This window comes from Podarcis liolepis (genome assembly GCF_965112155.1).
Source record: "Podarcis liolepis genome assembly, chromosome: 1".
In the NCBI taxonomy this organism is placed as follows: Eukaryota; Metazoa; Chordata; class Lepidosauria; order Squamata; family Lacertidae; genus Podarcis; species Podarcis liolepis.
The window spans coordinates 23,061,852-23,084,748 of NC_139554.1; the positions used below are offsets into that span (position 1 = coordinate 23,061,852).

At 43.3% G+C, this 22,897-nt stretch overlaps 1 protein-coding gene and 1 long non-coding RNA gene across 7 annotated transcripts in view; one reads left to right on the forward strand and one right to left on the reverse strand.

Annotated features, from left to right (window-relative positions):
* Window positions 1-22,897, forward strand: part of LOC310706095 (cation channel sperm-associated auxiliary subunit beta-like) — a 50,690-nt gene that overhangs the window by 15,555 nt on the left and 12,238 nt on the right. For all 6 annotated transcript variants that reach the window (XM_083501417.1, XM_083501421.1, XM_083501419.1 and 3 more), the window contains 11 exons: window positions 2,290-2,322; window positions 4,342-4,408; window positions 4,847-4,893; window positions 6,304-6,456; window positions 8,428-8,580; window positions 11,774-11,918; window positions 12,745-12,896; window positions 18,839-18,981; window positions 19,866-20,062; window positions 20,770-21,096; window positions 22,000-22,139. In XM_083501417.1, the coding sequence (XP_083357543.1) occupies window positions 2,290-2,322; window positions 4,342-4,408; window positions 4,847-4,893; window positions 6,304-6,456; window positions 8,428-8,580; window positions 11,774-11,918; window positions 12,745-12,896; window positions 18,839-18,981; window positions 19,866-20,062; window positions 20,770-21,096; window positions 22,000-22,139 (1,557 nt within the window). The remainder of the gene's footprint in view (window positions 1-2,289; window positions 2,323-4,341; window positions 4,409-4,846; window positions 4,894-6,303; window positions 6,457-8,427; window positions 8,581-11,773; window positions 11,919-12,744; window positions 12,897-18,838; window positions 18,982-19,865; window positions 20,063-20,769; window positions 21,097-21,999; window positions 22,140-22,897) is intronic.
* Window positions 13,095-18,832, reverse strand: LOC310707173. Its single transcript, XR_014526373.1, has 2 exons — window positions 18,590-18,832; window positions 13,095-14,347 (listed from the first exon to the last, which is right to left on the reverse strand). It is a non-coding gene; the product is annotated as an uncharacterized lncRNA (long non-coding RNA).

Sequence of the window (22,897 nt, forward strand, 5' to 3'; positions counted from 1 at the left end):
TGATCTGACCATGGCACTTCTTTGGTTTCACTTTTACTTAGTGTCAGATCACCCACGTCACTAGAGGTGAATACCAGGTCTAAGGCATGTCCATGACTATGAGTTGGGCCCATCTTATTCAGGGACAGCCCCATGGAGGCCATGCTTTCCACGAAGTCCAGAGCGGCCCCTTGTAAGGTCGTGTCGGCGTGGATATTAAAATCCCCTAGGACAACCAAACTAGGTGTCTCCAGGAGAACATCCGCCATGACCTGAAGCAGCTTGGACAGGGAATCCTTGGTGCAGCGGGGAGGTCGGTACACCAAAAGGAATCCTGTACTGCCCCTATTGCCCAACTTCCAGAACATGCACTCAGAAAACTGGGTCTTCCCAGTAGGACGCCTGATGCAAACTAAAGACTTCCTAAAAATCACTGCAACCCCCCCTCCCCGCCCACATGACCTGGGTTGCCGTGCGTAAGAGAAACCTGGTGGGCAAGCGGCAGCAAGGACAGGCCCATCTGCCTCATTCAACCAGGTCTCTGTCACACAAGCCAGGTCAAATCCTCCATCCACAATCAGGTCGTGGATGGCAGTGGTTTTATTCATCATTGACCTGGCATTACACAGCAACACCTTCAGGTTATGTGGGTTTCCCCTGTTGATTCCAGTATCCATCTGGTCAAGGCCAGACCCGGAGGCAGGGATAGTCTTCAAACAACGACTAAACCTGCCTCCTCAGTAATGACATGGTCTGGTCTTAGCGTAACTCCGCCTCCTGCCCATGATCACCGAGATCGGATGTCCCAGTGCTTCCCCCCCTGTGGAACTTGTCCCAGCCATCGTGTTGGCTGGGGCCTCACTCCCAGGCAGCCCTGATCCCGCCCCTTAAAAACAAAACACAAACTATACAGAACCAATAAAACAACAGAAAACAAAAACAGAACAATTATACTAAAATTAATCCCCAACCAAATATCCATTACACCCACCCACCCCCAACAAGAGAAAAAAGGAAAAAAAGAAATACAAATTTAAATTGCCACCGACTGCTTGAGGACATTTTAAAACACATTGGAACAGGGAAGCAATTGCAGAACACTTCCCAGCTTCCCCAAAAGTTTGTTCCAAATAAGGGCCTGGGCCACGCCCCCTGGGCCAGTTGGAGAAGGCCCTGGAAGGGAGCAGGCCCTGCAGTCCTCACCCAGCCGATGGTCCAAGGCTCCCCTGCAGCAGGAGTCCCTTTATAGCTGGGAGAAAGGGCCTGGGCCACACCCCCTGGGCCAGTTGGAAAAGGCCCTGGAAGGGAGCAGGCCCTGCAGTCCTCACCCAGCCGATGGTCCGAGGCTTCCCTGCAACAGGAGTCCCTTTATAGCTGGGAGAAAGGGCCTGGGCCACACCCCCTGGGCCAGTTGGAAAAGGCCCTCGAAGGGAGCAGGCCCTGCAGTCCTCACCCAGCCGATGGTCCGAGGCTTCCCTGCAGCAGGAGTCCCTTTATAGCTGGGAGAAAGGGCCTGGGCCACACCCCCTGGGCCAGTTGGAAAAGGCCCTGGAAGGGAGCAGGCCCTGCAGTCCTCACACAGCCGATGGTCCGAGGCTTCCCTGCAACAGGAGTCCCTTTATAGCTGGGAGAATTTTAAAGGTCTTGACAGCCTGGAGCAACCTAGCCAGATGGGCGGGGTATAAATAATAAAAATTATTTTCATATTCCCATGCTTCACTTTTGCTGCATATTTTGTGATTTTAAATATCTGCCGGGGTCTCTCAATAAAGAGTACTTGCCCCAAACTTGGATCTTGGTATCCAGGACTTCTCCTTTCTTTTTTTTTCTTTGCACCAACAGTAGCTTTGCTGCAATTAATAGATACCTCTTCTATTAAGATCAATCTCTGTGGCCCTGCTTCAGGAGTGCTACCTTTAGAAGTGAAGGGGGTTGTGACAGGGCCTTTTCTGTTGTAGCCCCTTGTCTTTGGAAGCCTCTCCCCAGAGAGTTTTGCTGGCACCATTGTTGAATTCTTTTTAGTGATGGGTATGGTACTTGATTTCCTTAGGTGTTTTAGCTGTTGGTTTGTAGCTATTGGTTACTTCCTGTTATCTCACAGGAAAAGTACATGCCCTGGCTAGGTTGCCCCAGGCTGTTGGTGGAAGCAGAATTCTTATGTCACTCAAAACAACCAATGACCATGTTAATAATATTGAGTGTAAGTGGTAAATGAATATATAAAGTAATACACTTGTGAAATTGCTTGTGAAAAGTGTGGGAGAGAAAGTGATGATTCATACAATTTGGTCTTATTGTGTTTTATTTCAGTTCAACAAACCAACCTTATGTGGCTTTGAAATGGTGAGAAATTGCTAAATGTTGTGTTTGTTGTTCTCAGTGGTGTGTTTTTGTAACATCTCACAAATAATGTTTTCTGAAACTCTTTCCGGCATTCATTTTGTTAGCCATTTAGAAATAAGTGTCCCAAGGATCATAAATCACGTAGTATACGGATCCTAACAATGAAATCCAGAGACCCTGGTACACTGGGCAGAATGCTAACATTGGCTTAGTATTGACATCAAATGTGTTGTCAGAATCCTATGCATTTCCAGCTGCAAGTTCAAATGTAAATGGCAGCACTCTAAAGGAGAGAAAACATAGCAATATATTGTGATACACCCCCCCCCCCAGCACTGACACAATGCAATCTCTGTATGCTAGGCAACTGACACCTGCAAGTCAGCCATGTTGCTTCCATGCCCTCACCCACCTCGACGACACATAGAAGACAGAAGCTTGCAGGCACACACACAGAGCCCAATAAACATAGCTTTCTAGTGACAACACAATTGACAGGAAAACTCACAGGAATCAGTTGCTTGATAGCCAACGCCTTGCTTTTTATATTCTCAGAAGACACTGAACTTCATTTCTCCACCCCCACCCCACCTCACCCTCCATGCCGACCAACTGCATGGTTTGTAGACAGGGGAATTACAGTGGTGCCCCGCAAGACGAATGCCTCGCAAGATGGAAAACCCGCTAGACGAAAGGGTTTTCCGTTTTTGAGCTGCTTCGCAAGACTAATTTCCCTATGGGCTTGCTTCGCAAGACGAAAATGTCTTGCGAGTGTTCCGATTTTTTTCTGCTCCCCCCCTTTTTCTAAGCCGCTAATAGCCTTTTAGCCGCTAAGCCGCTAAGGCTTTAATAGCCGCTAAACCGCTAATAGCGCTAATCTGCTAAGCCGCTAATAGGGTTGCTTCGCAAGACGAAAAAACCGCTAGACGAAGAGACTCGCGGAACGGATTATTTTCGTCTTGCGAGGCACCACTGTATTGGGCCGTCTTTGTTTTTATTTTTATTATGTAATCTGCATTTTTTAATTGAAATTTATTGTTGTGAACTGCCCTGAGATCTGCAGTTATAGGGCGGTATATTAGTAGTAGTAGTAGTATTACTACTACTGGTTTATCACAGTCGCAGTTCACAGAGGAATTGCTGTGCTGAGGGGTGTGTGTAGATGAACTCCTTTTACTCTTGTCCCAGTCACAGACTCATCCTGGAGATTGCTGGAGTAACAAGCTGAATGAGGGTTGGGGGAAGGGATCCCTCTTGGCCCATTCCCATTAATACAGAGAATAGAGCTATAACTCACAAAAACTTTTATAAATTGCTTAGAGGCTATTGCAATTAAGCAGTATATAAATTACTGTGATAAAGCAGTGAGTTTTGAAAGCAAGACATAGGATAGTGCATTGTATAGTTCCAGTTGCTAGTTTCCACTTGTGTGCTATAATTTCAGAGGACAAGAGGAATTGGGTCCCATTGAGGCCATATAGCTATCCTTTGATCTGTGAATTCCCTGACAAGGTTATATAAACAGCTGTCAATGTGTTAAATCAGAATTCTGTGCTGCATGAGAAGAACAGAAAGAGGCAGTGGGGTAGTAGTTTTGGGGAGGCATTTTGTTTCATTTGGCAGGAGCATTTTCACTTAAACCCTTTCTTTTCTCCTGACTATCATTGGGAGCTGGAATGAGATCTTGGGGAAGTTGGTATCTCAACTACATCTTGCTCTGCTTCTGACATCTCTGTAATTCTGTCTACTTTTGGCCATCAATTCTCTTGAGTTGTTCCACCACCAGCACCACTACTAATATCACTGGCATTGCCACTAGAAACTAGAAAGCTAGTGCTGTTTTCTGACATTTGACAGTATTGTCCACTGTCTTCCTTGGTTCCACAGAGCTTTTTAGGCAATGTGTGATAGTTAGAAAGGACGACTTGTGCCTCAGCAGACCCTTTCAGAATCTTAACAGCTATACTATGCAAATTCACTTGGCATGCTAAGTATTTCCTTGTCTTTTTCCGCCCACAGGATGATTATCTTAAAGCTGAAATATGGTACAGCCGCCAGTGTCTAGCTAATAAAGAATTATATGAAAGTAAGGAAACCAGGGACTCAGCTAGATTGGTAAAGAAAAAGTGATTTATATGTGTTGAATGTGTAACTTGAATCCATGGGTTCTCCAATGTTATGGAGAAATATAGCTGTGTCATCTAATGTCCCAATGTCTGCTTCCAATGTCTTCATGTAGCTGTTGAATAGCATGGGGGACAAAATAGCACACTGCAAAACTCCTTAGTGTAAGTGGAGGCAAAGAGTGCTCCCGCAATGCTTTCCTGCAATAAACGAGCTCAAGGCAGAGAACATGCCTCTCCACTCATACACACTTTTAAGGCATGTAACAAAAATAATTTCAAAATTTCACCCTGAGTTCTTTTTAACTGTTCACATGAAACTGGGTTGATGCCTTTTGTAAACTATATTTTAGAAGTGCAAGCACTGAGTTGTAGCTAATATATTTCTGCTTTTCTTGCAGCAGACTATGTTGGGCTGTCATTCAACAAAGATAAGTCATTGAGCCAGGTAAGGCAAATGATGATAAAACCTTATGAAAATATAGTTGAGGTTTGGTGCATTCTGTTCAGTACATAATTTAACTTCCTGGCCACCTTGGCAAATTAATGTTCAGAAATCAAAAGGACAGTTGAGCCAATTTATTACTGGAAGCTTTTGTGGTCACTATCAGAGCTTTTAGGGAACTGGCTGCCATATGCTATTAGGATAAGTTCAAAGTTCTTGTATTTATTTACAAAGCCCTAACTTGTAGCATAAGGAGCTTATGATAGCATAAGGAGCATCTCAACCTTTAGATCACTACCTGATCACTGAGGGCTTTGGAGGAGTCACTGTTTGGGGTCCCCACACGTCCTTGTATTCACCAGGGCCATTGGTTCAGTACTGTGGGTCCAAAAAAGCAGGTTCAGAGCTCCAATCCAAAAGAGGCTTCTGATCTAGGCTTCTGAGTCCCACAACAGTTTCTGGCAGAAAATTCTATCAGTTTAAACATATACACAGGCCCTGCTTTCTGCCTGCTAGCCATGCAAAAAATCACAAAATGTCCAAATGTAAAGAATTATTCTATGCCTCGCTATACACTCCACAGATTCAGATATCTGAACATCCAGAGTTTACCCGCTTTCTTAATTCCTTGCATCTTTGTGCTTTGCTAGTCGGTGGCAGCTATTTGGGGGAAGAAACCATGCAGGGAGGGAGGGAGGGAGGGAGCGAGAGAGAGAGAGAGATCGGACAAATCAGAGCAGGAGAGATTGGACAATTCATTTCCCCCCTTTGTCTTTCTTTTGCTGTTAAGCTGCAGCCATCTCAGGAAGAAACCATGGAGAGACAGTATTGGGGTGGGGTGGGGAGATCATACAAAGACCACGGTTAGAAACGTTCACACAGGAATTGATGGAAATGATGTGAATGCTTGCCCATGAAATGATTTTCAGGGAATGCATAGTGTTTGGTTAGTAGGACCTGTGTGTACTTTTTAAAAAGCATCAATAATGTGCAGCTTGGCCCTTGCTCTTGTAAAATCTTCTTGCTTTGCTTCTTGTTTGCTCTATACAGGAGAGGCCTGCTGAGTGGAGCACTGACACGGCGAGTTGCTGCCACTTACCAGGAAGGAGGACAGGAGGGGCAAGGTAATGGGGAAACCACTGCTGCATGGGTGCATCATCATCAACATCAAGCACCGTACAGCTCTGACCTTTCTGTTGCCTTGGCCCTCCACTTCTCCCTTCTGGTCAGTGGCAGTGGCTGTCCTGCTAGGAGGCCAGGTACACACCATTGCCCCTCCCCACTAGCCACTCCTGTATATTCAGAGCTCAGTGGATTCTTTAGCAAAGCTTTTAAGTTCGAACAATGATGTATTTCTAAATCGATTACTTTGCATCCTTTTCTTCTTCTTGTTTTTTTTATTAAAAAAAACAGGAATCCACTTGTTTCTATAGCAATGATACATTTCAAAAATGGCATAGCTGCTTGCCACACAAAATGAAAGGTGAAAGGCACTTATCCAGACGGGTGGTTTCTTTTCTTGTTGATTATGAACAGAACACTGGCATCGCTTTGTTATCTCAACAGGTACGGTGCACCAAAGGACTCTGATTTAATTATTATTTAATTGATAACTCTGAACAGATGGCAATTTGCTGCTCTTGTTTAGAATGGATTCTCATTTTTTGTGATGTGAATTATGGTTTGGTGAAATCATTTTAATTGAATTAGAAAGGGGGCAATTAGCAATGGATGGGACAACTGATTGAAAGCCCCCTCTCCCCATTTTCCCTGGCTGACCCACCAATATCAAACCTGTGTCCTGCAATAGCCTCAACTCCCTTCCCACCCCACTGCCAAGCTGGGTTCCTTCAGGAGGAGTGGTGGGATATTAATTAACTAATTAACACATAAACTTCCACAATTCACCTAAGTTGACAGGGAGTCTATGAATGCCTTTCTGAAGAACATAGATCCTTCTGTTCTCTTTCAGTTCCATGATTCCAATATATATGTTGGATATTTTCTTCAAAACAATGGCTATGGTGATGTTTTAAAAAGGAAACATTTTGAGGCATTGTATCTTCTGGTGCTCTGATCCCTGCAACTGTTGTCTTTTCTAAAACATCTCTTCTTCTTTGTCAGTTACAAATGCCACAGGTGCCTTCTCCCTCCCTTAGAACAATAATTAGGCAATATATTTTTGATTGCCCCTTAGAAGGCAGAGGAAATGCCCAGATAGATTGCATCTGGGCACCTCTTCTACTGCATTCTTAAGGTCAGTAAAAGTGTGTTGTTGTTGTTGTTTAATTGCTCTTGGCCAGTCTTTCCTTCCCTCTGAGGCAGGAGGGCATTCAGCTAACTAAACGTCCCGAATCTGGGACTCATAGGTGCCAATTCCCTGGGGCCCTGGGTGCCCAAACACCCACAAAATTCCCCATGAAGGGGCCGCGCACCCACAAATTTTGGTGTCAGGGCCAAGCATGCGGCATGGCACCCATGACCCTGGGCAACCACGACCACGACCGCGGGGCTAAGCTTTCACTCCTGCTGGGACTTTGAGGCCTGTCTAACAAGCACTTCCTGAAGAGTCAGAAGCAGCAGTGTGGCAGAGAAGAAAATGAAATCTGTACTTGGATTACTTGATCTTCTTGCAGCAGAAGGGCATTCTGCCCATCTGAGTGCAGTTCTGGCTCCATATGGCAGTTCTTTGAGCGAGCACTTCGTGTATGTTCCCTTTTCTCAGCTTCTTTTCTGAACTTAGAGGTCCCAGCCTCTCAGAAAGTGCTTATTAGCTATGCCTAAGGGATGAACCAGGGCCTTCCCTTCAATGAACGCCTTCCTGGCAATGAGAAGGTCTAAATTGGCTCTTGTTAGGGCAACTATACCTGCCGAGTTCTAACACTCTGCTTGGACACTGTGTTTCTGCTGTGGCACCCACAAATTTTGGTGTCAGGACCAAGCATGCTGCATGTCACCCACAACCCTGGGCACCCACGGTCATGGGGCCAAGCTGACACTCCTGCTGGGACTTCGAAAGCACGTCAAAGTGCAAGTAGATAAATAGGTACTGCTCCGGTGGGAGGTAACCAGCGTTTCCGTGCACTGCTCTGGTTCACCAGAAGCGGCTTAGTCATGCTGGCCACATGACCTGGAAGCTGTACGCTGGCTCCCTTGGCCAATAAAGTGAGATGAGCACCGCAACCCCAGAGTCGGTCACGACTGGACCTAATGGTCAGGGGTCCCTTTACCTTTACCTTTAAGTGATGAACCAGGGCCTTCCCTTCAATGAACACATAGCTGTCAACTTTTCCCTTTTCTTGCAAGGAATCCTATTCAAAATAAGGGAATTTCCCTTAAAAAAAGGGAAACGTTGACAGCTATGAATGAACGCCTTCCTGGCAATGAGAAGGTCTTAACCAGGTATGAATTGGCTCATGTTAGGGCAACTATACCTGCCCAGTTCTAACACTCTGCTTGGACACTGTGTTTCTGCTGTATCATTTCTTTCTTTGATAATGCATATGTTTAACTGTGTTTCCTTCTTTTTCTTCCTAGAATCGGGCATTGGTATCAGTGCATAAGTTAACAGACGGCAGCATGAATAAAAAAAGAAAATTCCCAGCCTTCTGGTTTCCAGATCCGCGATTTATACCAAATGGATTGTATTTTCACACAAACAGCCATTTTCTGTATGCATATGGCAATCAGGTGTGTAAGAAGGAAGGTGTATTAACAACTGGCACATAGTGTTGCAATGGTGGCATTCCAACCCCCAACCCCAGTCAAGCGGTAGCAGGATTCTGGGGGTTCCAGACCCTCACCCTGCGGCCGTGTTTCCCTTGAGAATCAAGACACAGAAGTCACACATCCTCCAACATTTCTCCGATGAAAATAGGAACGCCCCATTCCATAACAATAATTCTACTATTTATACCCCACACATCTTACTTGGTTGCCCCAGCACTCTGGGCAGCTTCCAACGTATGTAAAAACATAATAAAACATTAAACTTTTTTTTAAAAAAAACCTTCCCTATGGATTGCCTTCATACAGCTCGGGGGTTGGATAACTCCATACCATCCAACATTTTCCCAATGAAAATATGGATATCCTAAGGAAAAGTGGGATATTCCTGGATCAAATCAGAAACGGGAATGGCTTCTCTAAATCAGGACATCCCTGGGAAATAGAGACACTTAGAGGGTTTGAGTGGAGGCTGTCATAGCTTTAAGAGTTAGGATTTATTCACATAGTTACACCTGAATTTAGATGGAGGGGGTCCAGATCTTAACAGCACAGTTATCTCAAGAGAGGCTCCCCCCCCCCAGCACTGCAGTCCAAGGCATCTCTCCCAGCTTCCCCGCGGCCTGCCTGCCAAGATCGTGCTCCTTTCCTTTTTCTGTTCCAAGCCTCCTGCCCAAAGCCCCAAACTCTTCTTGTGACATCACACCCAGTTACCCTGGCAACCTTCCAAATTTCCTGTCTCTGTTTATATTTTAGGGGGGGCGGGAGGGGAGGACAGTTCTCTTGGATTGCCAGTGGCCCCATCTTGTTTCTCAATGGCTCTGTACTTAGCTTGTGGCTAGGGTAATCTTCCTTTGTCCTGCATGATGGTTCAGCCTTCATTTTTACATTGCTAAGCTGTCTCACATCTGGGTTAAGACATCAAACCATTATTAATTTCTTTTTTTAAAAAAATATGGGTGTCTTGACTCTGGTGGGCAGTGAGAGCACACCTTGCTCCAGGAAGAGAAAGCGGTTTGCATTGAAACTGCTGCTACAGCAGAGAGGAAAAGGCTCTGATTTGGCAGCAGTTTCAATGCAAATTTGGGCAGGTGCCTGGGACGGCTCACCTGACTGCCCCCTGGCATGGTCATGATGTTGGGTGATTGAAAGGTGTGTTGTCCTGCACGCTGGTCAAAAGTTGGCTTGCTGGATGTGCTTGAGTAAGATGCATGTAATCTGAGTTCTGCAGGCATGCAACAGAGTTGCTATCCTGTGGGATATATTGTCCAGTGACTTGTTTCTGAATATTCATTCATTTGAGCATAACTCCCAGATCACCCTTATCTTGAGAGTGGTTAATAGTCAGGAGCTAACAGAGAGACAGCCAAACTACCGTTCCTCTCCCTTGGAAGTCTGCATCTATGTGACTTTTTGTAAATATTCGTCAGCATCTTCAAGACAATGTGGTGGGTGCTTCTAGGTATTTCAAATGATGGGGTGTTAGAAAAGGAGGAGTACCTTTGTTGGGGGACACGTTGTGCTCCTTCTGGGGTAGTTTGTCCACCTTTAGTTCCTACCTTGTGCTCAAATCTCACTTGTGGCTCCTATTAGCTGTCATTATGGCCCAACTCATAGCCGCGGACATGCCTTAGACTTGGTGTTTACCTCTACGGATGTTGATGATCTGACACTAACTAAAAGCGAAACAAAAGAAGTGCCATGGTCAGATCACTTCCTGGTGCAACTGGACTTCTCCACAACCCTTCCCCTCTGCTTTGCTTGTGCTGGTTGATGATCTCCGGCGGGCTAGGGACAAAGGTGAGAGTTGTTTCCTAGTTCTGCTGGATCTCTCAGCGGCCTTTGACACCATCGACCATAACATCCTTCTGGACCGTCTAGAGGGGCTGGGAGCTGGAGGCACTGTCATACAGTGGTTCCGCTCCTTCCTCCTGGGCCGTGTCCAGAACGTGGTGGTGGGGATGAGTGTTCAGACCCCTGGGCTCTCACTTGTGGGGTGCCTCAGGGTTCTGTCCTCTCCCCCATGCTTTTTGATATCTATATGAAACCGCTGGGAGAAATCATCAGGGGGTTTGGACTGGGTGTTCATCAGTATGCAGATGACACCCAGCTCTACCTCTCCTTTAAATCAGAACCAGTGAAGGCGGTGAAGGTCCTGTGTGAGTGCCTGGAGGCGGTTGGAGGATGGATGGCGGCTAACAGATTGAGGTTGAATCCTGACAAGACAGAAGTACTGTTCTTGGAAGATGGGGCGGGCTGGTGTGGAGGACTCCCTTGTCCTGAATAGGATTACTGTGCCCCTGAAGGACCAGGTGCGCAGCATGGGACTCATTTTGGACTCACAGCTGTCCATGGAGGCGCAGGTCAATTCTGTATCCAGGGCAGCTGTCTACCAGTTCCATCTGGTACGCAGGCTGAGACCCTACCTGCCCACAGACTGTCTTGCCAGAGTGGTGCATGCTCTAGTTATCTCCCACTTGGACTACTGCAATGTGCTCTACGTGGGGCTACCTTTGAAGGTGACCCGGAAACTACAACTATGCGGCAGCTAGACTGATGACTGGGGGCAGCCGCTGAGACCATATAACACCAGTCCTGAAAGACCTACATTGGCTCCCAGTACATTTTCAAGCACAATTCAAAGTGTTGGTATTGACCTTTAAAGCCCTAAACAGCCTCAGCCCAGTATACCTGAAAGAGCATCTCCATCCCCATCATTCTGCCCGGATGCTGAGGTCCAGCGCCGAGGGCTTTCTGGCAGTTCCCTCTGTGAGAAGCAAAGCTACAGGGAACCAGGCAGAGGGCCTTCTTGGTAGTGGCGCCCGCCCTGTGGAACGCCCTCCCATCAGATGTCAAAGAGAAGGCAGCCCTCTTCAGGGAAGTTTTTAATGTGTGACATCTTAATGTATTTTTAATCTTTGTTGGAAGCCGCCCAGAGTGGCTGGGAAAACCAGCCAGATGGGTGGGGTACAAATAATAAATTATTATTATTATTATTATTATTATTATTATTATTATTATTATGTCACTTCAGTGCTGCTAACACAGTGGTTTGACTTCACCCCTAGAGGCGCAATCCATTGTCTCTCAAGACAGATGGATGCCAACAAAGATCTCTTATACAATATTCTTTATTGTCTCTCCCCCTCCCTTTTAGGTGTGGGTTTCTTATGATGGAGGCAGCTATTTTACACCATTCTTTACTTTAAATGCTGAGATGATTATAGATGTAGATTCATGTGTTTACACCCAAGCGATTATATTTGTGACTGACGCGGCAAACCTTTTCTACACTAAGGCAGGTAGGAAAACATTAAAAAGTGGAGTCTCCTGCAGTCTTTGAAGACTCAAATATGAGATTAGGCTAAGAAACCAGGTCCCCCAACCTATGTGTTCTCATAGCTAGGTAGGGAGAAACAAGTGGAAGCAACTGATGCACCTAAGGAATTCACTCTCTGCTGGGCAAAACCAGGGAGCCCTAAGGGTGCCCAAACCAAGAACCATGTAGACTAGAGACATAGATTCACTGCATCTTCTATGACTTCTACCTTAAGTGAGATTGCAGGAACTTGGGTGACCAACAGCAAAGGCTATTATCTTGTCTCCTGATGCCCCTATTTTCACAGTATTCTCCAGGGAATAAATGCCCTATGCATTCTGCTTGCTGATATCTCATAGTGTAGTATGGTTGGCTGGGATCCAAAGAGCCGTTGCAATCTTCTAGTGGGTCTTAGAAGCTTTTAATCCACTCATTTGTTGCTGCAGCACCCTGCATCTACCCCACCTTCCAAAACCCTCCATTACAGACCAATCCATTCAGACCATGAGGCACAAGGAGCTTCTTCCAAAATGGAACAACACCTCCTTGCATGCTTCAAAGTATTTGACCACATATGACCTTGTTAGATCCTGGCCCTTAGGAACTATTGTCTGAAGTTGCATAATTTAGATATACTTTATCCTCATCAAAACGATCTATTTCCTCATTGCATTGATTGAATATGGGTTGGAAGAGCTGTTGATCTCTCCAAATAGTCACAGAAACCTATTGTTCTAGAATAAATTCATGCTTCCTATAATAATAAGATTTGATGCATGCCCATTATTTATATTTCTCCTTTTCTGTAGGTGTACTGAGATATGCCAAGGTTTTCCCCCCGGCAAAGGGTATCTTCAACATGTACTTTGACCACCTGGGAGTATTAAATCATATTTCTCTGAATGATACAATTGACTCATTTGTAAAAGAGACGAGTGTGGATGTGGACACTTTATTGAAGGTTAAGGATGCTTTTGATGTGTGAATGAAAAATGTCTATGAGATTGTAATAATTGTTGTTCTTGTTAAGGACAAACCTTCACTCTTCCAACATGTCAAAGTAGGAAGCTAGTGCTAGAATGGACACTGGAGTCATTAACCCAGCATTTTTTCACCACTATCCAGATATCCTTATAATAGATTTAATTCTTTTTTAAAAAAACAAAAATTAAAAGTTGATTTCAGAAAAGCCACCATTATAATGGGTTACAGCAAGAAAGACAATTCTTTTGTTCCTGAAGAAAAATAGCTGCTCACTGCTTTCTGAGGGGGGAGTGGGGGCGACGTTTGCGGTCCCTCGAGCTCAGGCCTCACATGCTCCAGTCGTTGCAGGAAATTTCTCCCCAGTCCCAGGAACCCTGGTCGATTCCCTGCCAAGAAGGACCATTAAAGCTGGCAGTCTGGGCATTGGCTATTGCTCCTGCCTGGCCAGGCAGCAACACCTTGAAAGGCGGTGGGCCTCAGCGGCACAATCGGGTCCCAATAGCTCAATCCGAACCATATTTCCTGTATATGTGCCCTATATGCCGAGGGAGTGCATTAATGGAACTTTCAGAAAACCATTGAGTTTGCCCCTCCCCTTAGCACAGGCAAAGTCACATAATGCTTCAACTAAGTTGCCACCTTCAACTCCTTCACTTCTTTCAAGTGGGACTTGAAAGTGCTTAGCTTTAACTGACTCCTACCATTATCTTCAGTACCCTGAGCAAATACTGATTTTTAAAAACATAGTCTTGTACTCATTAGAAATTTAAGAGAAACTAGGGAGAAATTTTGTAATATCAGTATTATTTTTTGATTACTTCAGCTATGTCTGTGCTGCTTAATTACCAGTTTCATCATCATCAAACCTTTTATTGGCATCACATACCAACATCCATAGCAATCAATACAGAATTCCCGCCTTCCCAGTGACACAAAACATTTGTCAAATGAAAGAGACAAAGCAATCTAACATTACATCTCTAGGTCTCCAGGGAGATCAGACGTCTGCAGTGTGTTTCGATGACAAAAAAGCAGATAAAGATATTTAGCCACTAACTTGGTGAGCTCCTGATTGTTCCCCAATAATAGAAAATGTATGACCTCTAACTCTGGTTTCCATTTTGGGATGCAGAGTTGATCTAGGAACTGCAGGCGGAGATCAACATATAGTTTACATTTAAGAACAAGTTGCTATCCCTTTATCTTAAACCGTTGTAGCCCTGGGGAAAGAAAGGGATCTAGCAAAACTTCACTAAGGAGAGGATCTTTATCTGTTGTGAGGCAGATGTTTAACCAGCATGTAAGAAATCTCGCCCAGGCTGCCGTCTCTACCTTGTGTTGACCTCCTCTAGACACAAGCTGCCTGCACTCATTCTACCGGCTGGGTAAACCCTGGCAGCCAGACTGAAATTCCGTAGAGCAATTGAGCTATAACTTACAAGAAATACACAACCCACCCAAAGGCAGCAAACTCCTGAGCGACCCCCGCTTCAGTCAACAGTGGGTCGCACGAGGCTCAGGGAAAGCTCGTTGTGTAGCCATAATACTCAGTAGAGACCTGAACTTCACTGCCACAACAGTCCCCAAGGACAAAAAAGGCAGATTCATTTTTGCTAAAGGGGCACTAGATGGCAAAATCAAACTGATAATCGGCTCCATATATGCCCCAAACGCGAAACAATTAGAATTCTTCCAGAAGACACTAAACAAATTCCTCTCCTTCTCTGAAGGGGAAGCAATCCTAGGAGGGGACCTCAATCTAAATATGAAAGGTATATCCCTGAAATATATCCACCCTACAACCCCATGGGCAACCTTCCTCCGAAGGAAACCCCCAACAACTAGGAACTCTTACAAGTTACTAAAAATGCTAAAAAACAGGGGTCTCTACGACACTTAGGGTGAACAAAACCCAGGAGACATCAGCCATACATTCCAATCAGGACGCCATGATACAGTGTCCAGACTGGACAGCATTCTACTCACACAGGGTCTGATCCCCTCAGTGGAATCAACAAACATAGGTAACATTAAAATCACAGATCACGCCCCAGTAGAAGTCATCGTTAAAATAGGAGAAGGAACACAAACCACCCCATCATGGTCCTTCAGTCCCATCCTAACTACAAACAAACAAATTAGAGAGAGTCTCACAAAAACCCTCCAAAACTACTTCAAGGAAAACGATGTAGACACTATAACAACCCCCCTCCTATGGGACGCAATGAAAGCGGTCACCAGAGGAGCTTGCATAAAAGAGAAAACATTCCTTAAAAAACAAACCTCCTCAAAAATTAGCAAAATAGAACAAGACATCACAGCCCTCTCAACACGCTACAAACAAACAGGATCTAAAAAACTCCTCAAACTTCTAGAACAAAAAAGGAGAGAACTAGACTCCCTAGAAATTAACAAAACAATGATCAACATTCTATACTCTAAACAACATTTCTATGAATATGGTGGGGAAAACTCCAGATTACTAGCAAATAGATGTAGGAGAAAAGCACTCAAAACAAGAATACACTGCATCACCAAAAAAGACGGCAACATAACATTCTCCCACGAAGAAATAACCTCAGAATTTGCAGAATTCTACTCCAACCTATACACCTCCCATAACCCACCAGAGAAGGAAATCAGAAAATTTCTAGCAGGACTGACCATGCCTACCCTAACTGATGAGGAACAGGAATTCATGGACAGCCCTATCACCCCAGAGAAAATAGATGCGGTCCTCAAAAACCTGAAACCACACAAAGCCCCAGGCCCAGACGGCTTCACAGCAGAATTCTATAGGAAATTCAAAGAACCCTTGATGCCCTACATGACTCGCCTATTCAACGACATCATAAAAGGGGGCCCCATCCCCAAAACCTGGACCCACTCCAAAATAGTCTCCATCCCAAAACCACTAAAAGACAGCCGCAAAGTAGAATCATACCGCCCAATCTCATTAATAAACCAAGACTACAAGATATTCACATCAATCTTGACCAACCGCCTAAAAATCTTCCTACACAAGTTAATAGCCCCAGACCAGACTGGCTTTGTCCCTGGCCGCAATATAACAGACCCCATCGGGAAACTACTGAACCTGATCGAACACAGCAAGGCAACTAAACTCCCATTGACAATTATGTCCCTAGACATCCTCAAAGCCTTTGATTGCTTAGAGTGGAAATACATATTAGCAGTACTAACTAACATGAAATTTGGCCCCAACTTCCTACAAATCCTCAAACAAATATACTCCCAAGCCTCAGCAAAATGCAGAACTAACAATATGGGTTCTAATACTATAGCTATCCAAAGAGGCACGAAACAAGGATGCCCACTGTCTCCCTTCTTATTTATCCTGGCTCTGGAACCCTTAGCAATCCACATCCGAGCAGCCACAGACATCAAGGGAGTGGAAATAAAAGGCAGAACCTATAAATTAGGGCTATTTGCAGATAACCTAATGGTCACAACACCAGACCCCATAAGCACAGCAACCTCCCTAATCAGAGAACTCAACACATTAATAATAATAATAATAATAATAATAATAATAATAATAATAATAATAATATCTTTATTGTCATTGCCCCCTTTGGGGACAACGAAATTACTTGCAATGGTGCAATTAATTGCAATGGTGTTGGGCCTACAGGTAAATTTTACAAAGTCAGAAGCTATGTGCTTCAACACCCCTCCTCACACCCAAAAAGAACTCACGAAGGTCACCAAAATAAAACTTTGCCACACCAAGTTCAGATACCTAGGGGTACAAATAACCAGAAACCTCAATAAATTGTACCTCCACAACTACAAGCCCCTGTGACGACAAATTAACAAAAACCTAAAGAGATGGAATAACATGAATTTCACTCTCTCAGACAAAATAGCCATGATCAAAATGATCACACTCCCAAAACTAACCTACCTATTCCAAACCCTCCAAATCTGGATCCCCTCAACCCACTTCCGCAGTTGGCAGAGAAAACTACACTCTTTCATCTTCTCACATAAAAAACCAAGAATAAGCCCCAAATACCTGCACCTCCCCACCTCAGAAGGAGGATGGGGAATCCCCAACATAGAAGCATATTACATTGCCAACCAAATACGCCATATAATCCCATATATACTAGAAGATGAGACAAAACAATGGGTACACCTAGAGAGGGACACAATTGAAAATACCTGCACCACAACATACCCACTCCTCCCAAACAAACTAAAGAAAATTCCCACAACACTTAACAGGTACACACAGACTATGCTCAAAGCATGGAAAACACAAATAGGCAAACTATCCCCAACCCCATCCCCACTAATCCCCCTGGTGTACCACCCATTATTCCACCATGCAGCACAAAACCTCCAGATAAAAACCTGGCGAACCAAAGGCTTATATCGCCTAATAGACTTTTATAAAAATAACAAACCCTCGTCAACACAAGAAATGCAAGACAAATTAGAAGACACCCAAATGCCCTGGTTAACACAACACCAACTACATGCCCTCTTAAACAACCCAACAGTAAAATCAGTAGCAACTAGGCCCCTGACAACCTTCGAAAACCTCCTCCTAACAACAAAGGGAAACGGTAAAGGGACGCTATCCGCAATATACAAAATATTACTCCAAACTCCCGCAAATCCCCTAGACGCAATCAAAAAACAATGGGAGAATGACATAGGCTATGAGATTAACCCCACTCAATGGACCAGAATGTGGTCTAAACCCCCCTTTAAATCCATATCAACAAAAAGAAAAGAACTCACACTGAAACTCACCTACAGGTGGTACCTAACACCAAGGAAACTAGCGCTAATACACCCAGGAACCTCACCAAAATGCTGGAGTGGGTGCACCTCCACAGGCACATACCTCCACATGTGGTGGGAGTGTCCCAAAATCCAACTATTCTGGACAACAGCCATACGAGAAATATGTAAAATAACTAAGCAAGTATTAGACTTCACCCCAGAATTGGCCCTACTAAACATCTTCCAGGACAACAATGCCCATTTACACCACAAAGAACTCATAACCCACCTACTTTCAGCAGCCAGAAACACCATAACCAGACACTGGAGAGACCTGTCAGGAGTAAGCATGGACCAATGGTACCAAATAGTATGGGAAACAGCCCTACTAGAAAAATTAACTAATAAACTGAAACTGACACGGGGACAAACAGAAGAAGACGCCTTCACCCCGGTATGGCTCCCCTTTATCACATACACAGCCCAACAGGACAATGACAATAATCCACCAAGAGCATACAAATCAATATGGCTAACCTGATCCAAAACACACACCCACCTCACTCACACACGAAAACAAAGATCACCACAGCCAATCACAAACAAACAATCACACCCTAGGCCAACCCCAACCTCTCTCACCACCAAAGGAACACAAGTGAACAACACAAGCAACGCTGACACCAAACTCTACATACATTAAGCATAATAGAAACACCGCCACCCGACCCCACCCCCATCCATCTTCCCTCCCTCCACCCCCCTTTCTTTTTTCTTTCTTTCTTTTTTTCTTCTCCCCCTAATGCCTCAACAAATGAAATGGATTTGTAAAAATGTTACATGGGAAAAAAACAAACGAGGCATTACACTTACTTCTGTAAAACAAGAAAATCCTTAATAAATTAAAAAAACCAAAAACTTTGACGTTGAAGACCTTGAGGGCAGAGGGGATATGTGAAGACCTTGAGGACAGAGGGGATATGTGAATTACCTCTTGTTATAAAGAAATGCAGTTTCTAAGCAATTTCTCTTCTGATTGCTATTATAAATTAAATTATCTTTTTTAAAATTCCTATTTATTCCTAAAATTGTTTAGCAAGTTTTGTATCTATAAATGCATGGAAATATATATATATAATTAATTTTCTCACTTTGTTCCAGGATATTGACTTAGGTTTTGAATGTCCTTTGGCTGTACAGTATATCACTGAAGAGCAGATGTTACTTTTAAACCACGAGCCACAGATAGCAACAAAACGTGAGAGATTCAGTAGTCTGCAAAGAGGCAAAAGATTAGATTATGAGTAAATATCAATAACAGCATATGTTTTGTTAACAAGCAATGTCTTGTTCTGTTGGGTTTTTCTTTTTAATGTACCCTGCTATTTTACAGAATATAGCAAAATAGCATCTCTCTAATTTGGTTAAATTGTTCAGAGGGTTTCCACTTTCTTGTTCTGCCTGCTCTTAGAGCCACTTTGTACTAACATTTGCGACGTATACCGTGTAATACAAGTTTCAAACAAAACTTGTAGGCTTCAAAAATATATCAGTAGGTGATGTGTGTGTCGTAGGAAATTGGAAATGGTTTCTGCAGTGTGTATGATGATGACATGGTTTCCCATGACTTCATCATCTGGGGGGGATGGGGACCCACCACCACATTTGGGAGCAAAGACTGCTGGAATCTGCTGTCTTCCAGGGATGTGATATTGCTAGAGCCAGAAGGAACAGGTTCAGGTAATATGGCCCATGAAATATTGTACCTACTGGGTGTACCTAACTTGGAGATTAAGGGGTATTTTTGTGTGATTTGATTTAATATTTGTATTCTGCTTTCCCCACAACAACTGTTGAGCTCAAAGTGGCTCACAGTAACAATAATACCATTACAAGTTAACAGACTGTGATCATGGTAGTAAATTCAAAGCACAGGAGAATATAAAGCTAAAGACAAATTCATCAAAAAATTACTACAATTCAATACAAAATCAGTGATTCAAAAGATCAGAAATAGCTGCTGAACAGCAGCCCTGTGCCAGCTGACATGCTTGAAACCACAATTTTCTCTTAGCACTATTTTCCAGCAAGGGAATCTTAGGAACTAGTCAAAATTCGTTAAAATTCATTAGATGTGTGATCTGACATCATCAAGGTGGTATTAAATGTATGCTTCTTTTTAATTTAGGCCAGGAGGATCGTGTATAATCAGAGAGGTTTTTAGGACGCCAGCTCCTCCGGGCTTTATATCATCTGTACTGGTAGATGTTCTAGATCGGTTTCCTGTTGAATCTAAACTTGATAGCCCATGTACAGCAAATACTTTAAGAGTTTTGCCCCCTACAGGGACCAGTATATCATACAGGCTTCAGCTGACTTCTCCAGGTTTGTGCATCACCTGATAATGAAAAGTTTTTGGAAGGAGGGTCTTTGGCTTATGCTAATCACACTTCAGGGGGGAAATATATAGGAAAAGAATTGTAGGGAATACTATTCGTCTAAGATTGGTGCATGGTGGTGGCCCCTGCCCATCATTTCCTAATTTCCTATGTAGCCTCTTTTATATGTTCCTCGCCATCCAGTCATTTTTATTTCTACTAGATCCCCTTCCTAAATCAACAGCCAGCCAATCAGTCTCCAACTATGTGTAAATTCATGATTTTTTTATGGAGACAAAATGGCAAAATGAAGGAAGGATATGGACGGTGTATCCCAGAAAAGTAAGGTAAAGAGTTAATCTGGTAGCCCCATAAAAAGAAGAGAAAGAGCCCCCAATTTCCAGCCTGTGAATGAAGCATGGGATTTCAGCCTTCACTTGACACTGCCTGCATTTCTGAGGTTTCTAGCAAAATAAAAAGTTTTATGAGCTGTGGGAGTTACAGGGCTGCTGTTGACTAGGAGAGCCACACAGGTAGTGGCAGTCTGTCAAAAATTAGGAATCTAAACTTTATATCAAAGAAGCCATAGCTTCAGGTCAGTTTATCTTTTGTGTAAATTAGGCATATTCATAGCAGCAGCAGCAGCAACAACAACAAAGGGAAATGCAGCTTCTGCACATTGAATGATGTTTTCTTTATTTTCTTGTTTTCCAGGTGTGAATATATTTAAACCAACCGATCTTGAGAAAACAGTGGTGATTCCAGGCAGTAGCAGTTTCTTCATTGTTCAAGTTGTGGATGACCAAAATGCTTTAGGAGATGCTACTATGCCTAATAGGGTGCCTTTAAATACAGACATTCCACCTGGGAGGTGGTTCTTGTATGACTTTGGCACTGTAAACAAAAGAAAATGGAAAATTGTTGTTGACATATGTAGATATACAGTACAACAGTTTGATGACCTACCACGCCATGCCATTAAATACTTGGATATTGGGTCAAAGCTGGAATTTAAATTCAGAGTGACTCCAGTTAATGTAGGTAAGACTGCACATACCAGTATTTCTTGTCTCTCTACTCTATGTATTCTCTATAAAATGTCTGAAAGTGTTTGAAATCATATGAAAGCAAACTCTTTATAAGTTATGATCCCTCACTCTAATAATTTAACTGAAATTCAACAAAATGTTTTTTACATATATTTTTATCCTATTGACTCCCATCCTGCCTACAGATCTTTCATATGGATTTCTCATTTTGATGTACATTTGTGTGTTTTTTTAATGATATTTATTGAAAAAAGATTTTTTTTTAAATTACAAAGAGAAAAGACAAAAAGACAAAAACAGAAAAATAAAAAAATAAAAATAAAACCATCATTTTCAAATTCTCCACTTTCATTACCTTATTTCCATGACCTCCTCCTCCTCCCATCTCTTGTATCTTAATTAATAATTATCACAGCAAATCCTTTCCATAATTCATAATATTCTGTCATTGCATTGCCTTGCTCTATTTTCATTTTATCTTATAAAAAAAACCTTAAAACTTAAAACTTAAATCTTATTTTTACCAACTTCTCATAATCATTACCTTTTTACCTCTTTAAACATTTTTTACAAGAGCCAAATAATTTCATTTCAGCATTTTCCCAACGTTCATCAACATTCCTAATGATAGAAAAAGAAATAAAAACAATCCAATCTTCTTCCAGCGTCCCCTCTCCCCGGTCCCGGGATTGTCAGTCCTTTTTCATTTTGATGTGCATTTGTACACAGATGTATATGAAATAAGGGTACACTGTAATCAGCCAAAATCCTCAAGTATTTTTCAACCCAACTGCAGTCTCAGAGTGGAGCTAAGTTTTTCCTTTTGTGTGAGGTTGTTCTACAGGAAAGAAATATTGGAAATAAACATTATTCTCATTGTTGTTTCCTTCCACAGCGTATAATGTGTTCCATAATAGGCTAATGCACATTGTAATTGGAAGGCCTTCTCTACTGGATGTGAGCACAAACATTTATTTTGACGACAACAATAGCAATTTAATCGATATCACTGTTCATAGTAGATTTTTTGAAAAGGTAACATGCTGCCAGCTCTTTTCAGAGTACCTTGATAAAGTACACACAGCTTTAATGTGCATTCAGACTCCAAAAATCTTCTCCCCGTGTTTTTGTACAAAACAAACTTATGTTGGTTTTAGACCAGTTTACGCTATGGCTTTCCTCACAGAACCCTAGAAATTGTAGAGTAATGAGACTTGGTTGCTAGATGTGATGGGAATTGGTTGCAGATGTTAGTAGGTTTGGAGGTGAGCTGGCAGGGAGGGGCCAGCTTGTGTGCTGGGAAAAGGCATTGGGTTGGATACTTAGTGTAACCTGGGGGTGAGAGGGAGCCTCTCCTGTTGGACATGTAAAAATCTCGGGGTACCCTGGTAAAGGCGTCTGGGTTGAAATCCGAAGGTCCAGATGACGTGAGGTGGGGGTGATGGGCCAAAGGACTTCCGTTCAGTGGCCAGGGGCTGTCAGCTTAGTTTACCAGCAACTTGAGGGGACCCTTAACCCAGGACTGCCCCTTGTGAATAATCATCCAGCAGTCAGGTAGAATGATTTGGGATACACACTCCCAAAACCTCATGGCCAATTTATTTCCAAGTTCTTCTCATGTCGTTTTTGTTGCTTACTTCCCAGTTCCCAAGGCACACTGCGCACGGGCCTGCAATCCCCTCCCACAAGCACAAGCACATTTTAAAAGCTATAAAATGTTAATCAGCCAAACGCCTGAGAAACATTTTCACCTGGCAACTAAAGGTATGCAATGAAGGCACCAGGGAAGCCTC